The sequence below is a fragment of the Tauraco erythrolophus genome, chromosome 7 (assembly GCF_009769465.1).
Source record: "Tauraco erythrolophus isolate bTauEry1 chromosome 7, bTauEry1.pri, whole genome shotgun sequence".
NCBI classification, from domain to species: domain Eukaryota; kingdom Metazoa; phylum Chordata; class Aves; order Musophagiformes; family Musophagidae; genus Tauraco; species Tauraco erythrolophus.
Genome location: NC_141471.1, coordinates 33415769 through 33423684, shown reverse-complemented (window position 1 = coordinate 33423684; position 7916 = coordinate 33415769). Strand labels below are relative to the sequence as shown.

At 42.1% G+C, this 7916-nt stretch overlaps 1 protein-coding gene across 1 annotated transcript; it reads left to right on the top strand.

Moving 5' to 3' along the window:
* Nucleotides 1-3301: 3301 nt before the first annotated feature.
* On the top strand, nucleotides 3302-7358 carry AGR2 (anterior gradient 2, protein disulphide isomerase family member). The gene is made up of 7 exons (XM_009991789.2): nucleotides 3302-3431; nucleotides 3745-3808; nucleotides 3890-3942; nucleotides 5162-5235; nucleotides 5614-5677; nucleotides 6622-6705; nucleotides 7309-7358. Exons 1-7 carry the CDS (start codon nucleotides 3302-3304, stop codon nucleotides 7356-7358), a joined length of 519 nt encoding a protein of 172 aa, XP_009990091.2.
* The last annotated feature ends 558 nt before the right edge of the window (nucleotides 7359-7916 follow it).

The window sequence follows — 7916 nt, the reverse complement described above, 5'->3', positions numbered from 1 at the left end:
AGTGTATTAAATTACAATCATGAATTGCCTGAGCTGAGACCAAGATTTCAGAAAAAGGCACCTAATTTTTGACTCACAGATCTGCATCGAAGTGGGTTAAGGATGTAACCTGATCGTCCCATGTGAGGGCTCACATGTCCAAATATGGATCTTTGAAACTTATTTTGATATATGTATTAGAAGAAAATCTGAGTGGATGTGATTTGAAGCTAACAAAATACATCACTGAATCTTCCAAGGAGAAAGTGCTTTAGGAGGAGAAGAGATTGAAATGCAGTCTCCTTCTCTCATTTAATTTCTTAGGCTGTAGATGACATGAAACATCCAAAAAGGGGAGTTAAAATGACCAGCCTCCATGGGAGGTTTGGTTTCACTCTTCTAATAAGTCAAACATCTAAGCAGAGTGCGGTACTACTGTACATTTGTAAGGAACAGCAATATTTTTTTTTTTGGCTTGAGTTCACCATCTTGCTTCTGTACCTTGTTTTCCTAATTACTATTGACAAAATATTTAAGGAAAAAAAAAACAAACTGTGATCCAAAGAATTACATTCTTTTAAATATATTCACAAAAAAATGGGTGCTGTTAGCAGCCATCGGAGAGCACTGTGAATTTCAAACAGGAAAATCCATATCTGATGGATTTCACCTACCCAACGGAGCAGTTATGTGTTCACTGCCCATGAACATGTGATTTTAATCTCATTGAAATATATGAGGCATGCACCAAGGGGAACGTATTGTAGTTCCAACGTATATTGCTGAGGACAGAATCGCATTGACCTCTGAGGAAGGACCGTCTGCAGTCAGCGCAACTGTAGGGGTGGCCTTCCAGCCACCTAAAAAGGTCTCGTTTTCCTAAACGTTGTACTGTATTATACGTGTAGATGAAATGTAAAATGGTTGATTTTCATGTTGTAGTTAAAAATAATCATCTACACAACTAATTAAACATGGAATTTGAATTAAATGTTTATTTAGACTTCTGCTTATGAACACAGTTTATTGTTATAGCTTCCAAACACGTTTTTTGTGGAGATCTTTACAAACTTCCTTTTGTATTTTTTTCCTATGTCGTGTTATACGTGCATGTGTACACACATCTGTATAATGTGCGTAGCTAATTATCTAATTAACATCTAAAGTTCTGAGTCATCAATTTAACTTTTTCAGAGGACTAAAAGAACAGCAACCCATATTGATTTTCCAACCAATCAAAAAAAGACAAATCACTCTTCAGGCAAATCAGGAGTCTTGACTTAAGCTTACCTGGACTTGGATCTTTGCCAAACTTTTAAAATCACCTTTCCAAAAACGTCCCAAAAGTCTACAGAAACAGCTCTGAGCTTTTGATGCAGCGTCCGACAGGAAAATGTAACGTTATTTAATTACAAACTTAAGTCTGAATGCTTTAGTGGGGGAAAAAAAGGAAAGTTTAGCTCTTTAGAAGTAATATTCAAATTCGAAGCTTGTGGGTGGAGTTGGGGTGTGTGAAGGTGCATAAATAGGCAGTAGGAACGGCAGGGTTCACACCGTAACGGGGAACACCTTCGCACCCTGGCAGGCATCTGGGAGAACAAACAAGGTAAGGCACGGCACGGCACGCTTACTGCTTTAGAAAGTACCTGGGGAGCTGTGAGCCTGGGTTACCTGGGGCTGGGGCAGCCGATCAATTGAAAGAAAAGGCTGCAGCAAAATAGGCACAGTTCAGCACAGCTTGCTATGAAGAAAAATGTGTAGAGAAATGTTGGCTTTGCAGGTTGAAAGAGCCAGGAGAGAAGGCTGTTTTTTTTTTACGGGGTGGAAAACTTAGCAAAAGTAGACATAGCCTTCCAGAGGCAAAGTTTTTAAAGAGCAGGTTTAATGTTCCTCTGTCTTTGCTTTCTGCATTCTGCATCAGCAACAGCATAAAATTTGTCTGACCTTTGATTTCCTGGTTGTCCCATACTTTCTTTCTTTTTTTTTTTTTTTTTTAAAGAAGCATTACTTCCACTATATGACTCTAGCCAAAACAACTCTTGAGGCAATCTTGAAAATCCACTGGGTCTAATTTAACTTTATGTCATTTTCTTCCTTGTCAAGCAGACTTTTCTTAGGGCAGAAAGACAGTCTGCTGCAAAAGCCATATTTCATGCCCTTGAACCAGTGACTCTGGATATCCCAGTATCAAAGAGCACTGCACTACTGATGGAAACTCAGCTAATGCCTCCTCCTGCAGTTCCTACCCAGAAAAATGCTTCTATTTCCCTGGACTTCCATTTTCATTGTCTGAATTTTAAAAACTGTCAGCTTGTTGTAATTTTTGCATGAATCTTTGGGATTTTCTGCATTGCTTTTGGAATATCTTAGATTTTCTTGCTGTACCCACTACATTGGTGTTCTAGTTTCTAGGAGCAAATTTAATAAGAAAACATAGGGTCATGTTGCTAAAGTGTTTTACCCCTTCAAAGAAGCATCCCAGCTGATAAGCTGGGGAGCTTCCCATCAGATATGTCTCATCTTCATCTCCATGTCCCAGAGTCCAGCTCAGGAAAAGCCCTCTGCTTTGTGTTCCTTAAACCAATGAACTGCATTTGAGTTCTTACTGTTCCAGACAGCAACTCCTGCCCACTCTTTTGCTTATAGATTCTACTGGTTTCATCTGTAAGGATTAGATTATGCTTTTAAGGGCGAAGACAGAATCAGAAGTTTGAACAACAGCATTAAGCTGTGCCTATGCTAATGGCTCACTCTTAACCTAGCTTAACATTCTGACTTCTCATTTGAGTTGCTCCCACTGCAAAATGGAGGAAGAGCTGAGACAAGTGAGTTTTTCAGCACCTGGGCTGCTAAAGCCCTTGGCTGCTGTAACACTGGGAGATCCAGGTACAACTGTGAACTCACTAGGACTCAAAAGTACTTTCGGAATTGCCAAAAGTGTTTCACTGAGTTGTTGCTCAGTGAATGAACTGTTGCTCAGTTTTTTCACTGAGCAAATTCAATATATGTAAAAAGAAGAGAGAAAATCTAATGCGTATGTGAGCATCTTAAAAGCATCACAGCCCAAGGGTGTGAACAGGGCAGTAGAAAGCAGCCAGGTCCTTCATGGCAATTTGCTAAGCAAACCTTACACTTCCTTGATGTTCGACCCAGCCCAGGCCCCTGCCTGCAGCACTTCTGTTTCAGCTCCGGCTCACCCTGCTGCATATTTGTGACCTGACCTGCAGCTCTCCCCGTCCTTATCTGCCGTGGGCCTCAATGCAGGCACCAGCCTGGGGGGCACCACAACACACAGCTTCTCTCATTTCTTCCAGGAGCAGTCATGGAGAAGACTTACATGTCCATGTTCCTGCTGCTTGTCACCATCTCCTGCGCTCTGGCAAAGGATGTGGGCAAGAAGGAGACAAAGGAGACTACTGCTAAACCAAAACTGCCTCAGACACTCTCCAGAGGTAAAAAAAAAACAAACCAAAACAAAAAAAAAACCACAAAGAAAACCCCCAAATTTAAAAAAAAAAAACAACGGTGCAATCTGCTGAAGTTTTGACTCTTATGCTGTTTCAACAAATTAATTTCCTTGCAACTCAATCTGCAAACGCATTTTCTAGCATTTCCTGGCACCTCCTCCCCCTTTACTCTAGATTTAAAGCCCTCCGGCACCGCGCCCGTCCGGGGGCCCTTCCCGGCAGGCGCGGGCAGGTGGCGGGGCGCGAACCCTCGGCGCCTGGCCCCGCTTATAACGCGCCGCCTGTCCTTGCCCTGCAGGCTGGGGAGACCAGCTCATCTGGACGCAGACGTACGAAGAAGCCCTCTTCCGCGCCAAGCACAGGTACCGCTCTGCTCCGTGCCCCGCTCCGCGCCCTCTAGCATCTCCCCTCTCCAGCTCCTCATGAGGACTCTTCTCTTGCAGCCAGAGACCCCTGATGATTATCCACCACCTGGACGACTGCCCGCACAGCCAAGGTAAATCCCTTTGTAATCACACACATACACAAAAAAAAACCACACAAAGAAAAACCCAGCTGGCTTTCAGTTTCTGGATAAAAGCTGCCTCAAAAACCAACCAACCAAACAAACAAACAAAAAAACCCCACAAACCCAGCCAGCATTCTGCTTGCTGGGTAAGCCTCAGTGAAACACTAACTTGCAGGAGCATGCGGAGTGTTCTTGCAGTCACTGTCCCACATGGGTATTTTCCCATGTGCAGAAATAAAATAAAAATGGTGATTCAGTATTCCATGATGTAGAGTGGATACAGAAACGAGTGCAGGACAGCAGGGTTTGACCCGTAGCCGATATGATTTTGGTTCGTGTCACAATGAGCCAAAACCAATAGCAAGACCAGGAGTATTGAAAAACAGTCATTTATTGGAAAGGATGTATTCAGTATTCAGGGTTACTGATGATGGAGGCTGAACCTGGCCAGAGACTCTAGGCTGAAATTGAGCTTTTGTGGGATTTCTGGTGATCAAGCTCTTTTCATAGAATGGTTTGGATTGGAAGGGACCTCAAAGATCATCTAGTTCCAAGCTCTGCCATGGGCAGGGACACCTTCTACTACACCAGGTTGCTCAAAGCCTCATCCAACCTGGCCTTGAACATCTCCAGGGATGGGGCAGCCACAACTTCTCTGGTCAACCTGTTCCAGTGTTTCACCACCCTCAGAGTGAAGAATTTCTTCCTTATATCTAATGGAAATTTACCCTCTTTCAGTTCAAAGCCATTGCCCCTTGTCTTGGTGTTTCTGGATTTACTCAATGGCCCTTATTCCTGCAAAATGATCCACACAGCAAGGCCTTTGCATCCATCCATAGCCCTGGTAGCTCCAGAAGAATCATTGTAGGAGCATTAAAATCCCCTCAAACGCCTCAGGCTGAAGTCCTACCCCTCTGTACTGAATTTTCTGTGCCTTAAGAACTGGAGCCAGAAACTGCGATAGCAGACCAGGAGGTTTAAAGGGTCAAATGCTCAAATTGAAGCTCAAGCAGACAGATTTGAGAGCTGTGCTATCTGAAGGAAGGAGGGAGATTTTTTTACCATCATACTTACTCTTTACCAGAGAATATAAATGAGCTGATCATCTTCCAGAGGGATGAACTTAAAATCCTCTTCATTTGCTGCAATTATAAACTTGGAACTTTCAACTTGATTCTACTTTTGTTCCCATTTATCTCCTCTCCAGCACTCAAGAAGGTCTTTGCTGAACATAAAGATATACAGAAACTGGCTGAAAAATTTGTTCTCCTGAACCTTGTGGTAAGTTTCCCAGTTACACTTCATTAAGTAATAAAGTTCTAGTTTTAATCATGGCTTCTCTAGCTATAATTAGTCAGTTTAATAGCTAGTTGGCTAAGAAAAATGGGTAGTGCTGAAGCATAATAGGTTTAGTAATGTCTCTTTCATCTGTAGCTATCATAACCTCAAAATATGAAGGAATTTAAAGTTTAATAATGACATTAACTGTTGCTATCAATTTGCAACTCTGGCTGTTGAAAGATGGCATTTTAGACAGTGAATTTCTTACACTTTAAAACATATCATTTAAGCTCTATTTCATAACACAAAGTACAATACAGAAATAAAATATTTCTGTAACATGCCCTTCTTGACTGGGAACCTTATGTTTTCTTTAAGTATGAAACCACAGACAAGAACCTTTCTCCTGACGGCCAGTACGTCCCTCGGATTCTGTTCATAGGTGAGTACCTCGCGCATCAAAGCTGATGTCAGAGCAAAGCCCCTGCTGCACTATGCATCTCAAGCTCGTGGGCTTATTATCAGGCATTTGTTTCATGAGAAATATAAAATTTCTAGTGGGTTTTGTTGGATGAAATTTCAAAGCAATCCCAGACAGGTCATTAGCTTCAGAGGTCCAGCCTTCCTCCCTTGCTAATTCCACAAATGATGTAATTTCTTCCATTATGTCACTGAAATTACATGACACCACAGTCACTGGAATGGGTAGGTACCAGCTCAGCCTTGCTCATCCTCCTATCTCTAGAAATAACATAAACCCATCAGCATTCGATTTGTAACAGTACCACAGACATTGCAGGAACAGCAGTGACCTCGGATGCTTTAGGGGCCAATTTTGGAAGCTCAGTACTCAGTCCTGTGCTTCACCAACCTGCACAAACCCCTCCAAAGCATTTGCATTTTGTAGACATATTGGTGGCCATGTGTGCAGCCATGTATTCCCTCTCCCAGAACAGATATGTAACCTTATGTACAGCGCGCATGTATCATTAACACATACCTTGATAAATCTAGGTCATGATTACCACTTTCAACAGACTAACTGCCATATTATCTCTGCCTTTATTATTTCTTGTTTAACAACATTTGTAGCCTGAAAGCAGCCTCAGCTGATAGGCTCAATTCAGGTACTATGCAGTGGTATAGGGTTGAAGACTGACCCACATTTATCAGAATTAAACCTATCTCCTTCTGAATAAACCATCAAACACAACACTTAGAATTGAAACATTAGTGATGGTGTAGAAGAACAACCTGTTGTTTTTTAGTGAAAGCAGACTTGTCTTGCAGAAACATTTAGGAAGCAAGCAGAAGTGCAGAAAGGTTTATTTCCTTCTGCTTGAAGGTTAATGCTATCCTCTACATCTCTTGTCCTTTTTTTTCCAGATCCTTCCCTGACTGTGAGAGCAGATATTACTGGAAGATACTCAAACCGTCTCTATGCATACGAGCCCGCTGACATTTCACTGTGTAAGTAGCATATTCTGAAATATTCCAAAAGCAGTTGCGCTTTTCACATGACAACAAGTAACACCAGGCGTTACAGACTCTCGCAGTCAGTACTTGCTGAGAGACAGTCAACCAGGACTGAAATGCAACAGGACGCTAGACTTAAACTCAGCGAGATGAAGAGAATGATGGCAGAGCCCTGGAGCCTTAAAACCCATCTGTTTTAAAAGAAAGCATATGCCAGTAGGAACTTGCATAATTCAGCAGCATTCAGTGTAAGACACGGTGAGAACACTTGCACACAAGCCCTGCCGAGCCAGGTCAGGTAACCTGCTGGGAGCAGGGAAGAGTGGTAGGCTACCCCCCTCCCTCACCGCTGCACAGCTCCTGTCTCTGCCCTGCGAACACCTATGTAAATGCATTAGCAGATGTACGTTCTCACCAGTCAAAATGAAGCAGCTGATGTTCACAAAATGCTTAGAAGAGCATAGAGTATCAGAATCCATATAGCAGTAAGCATGTGAGCAAAAGCTTTAATAACGATGACATTTTCTCTACGGTAGTTGTAGTCACTGGAAGAGGAAGTTGCAACAAAAATAACATGTATGAATATTTCATTTCTAGTGTATTCAAATATGCAGAAAGCTCTGAAGCTCCTGAAGACTGAACTGTGAGGGCAAGAAGGAAGCCCTTAAATACTATGAAGTCTGATCTTCCATCTCTTCTCCACTCATTGAAACTGGTGAAGAGATTAATATTTAGAGTGATACTTACTGATGCGTAGTGCTGGTTTATATATATAAACACTACAGTTTTACATTAGCACTTTTGTACTGGGCAGCATTTTTAAAAGCTGGAGGCTTTTAATTTAAGGCGTACAGAAGAACACTGTATGATCCAACTGTAAAAATGATTTTTTTTTAAAAAATAAATCCATTTCAAGTGTTTACATACAAAATGTTGCTGTGTTTTGTATTTTTCCCTTATTATCATCTACCATTATTAGAAAGAGTAAAATAATTGTGTCATTTGGAACCACAGCTTGCAGTTTTACAGCTAAGCACTTTGGAAGGAAATGGGCTGTTGTGGGTTAACCCCAGTCAGCAGCTCAGGCCCACACAGCCGCTGGCTGGCTGGCTCACTCCCCTCCAGAGCCGCACACAAGCAAACAAAACAATCACTACTTCCCATCGGCAGGCAGGTGTTCAGCCATCTCCAGGAAAGCAGGACTT

What these genes read in the sequence shown, in the direction of transcription:
- AGR2 (XM_009991789.2), top strand. Translation starts at nt 3,302, where the DNA reads ATGGAGAAGACTTACATGTCCATGTTCCTGCTGCTTGTCACCATCTCC. An exon ending in GCCTCAGACACTCTCCAGAG is followed by an intron (nt 3,432 to 3,744) that starts GTAAAAAAAAAA and finishes CTTGCCCTGCAG; the next exon opens with GCTGGGGAGACCAGCTCATC. An exon ending in CCCTCGGATTCTGTTCATAG is followed by an intron (nt 5,678 to 6,621) that starts GTGAGTACCTCG and finishes TTTTTTTTCCAG; the next exon opens with ATCCTTCCCTGACTGTGAGA.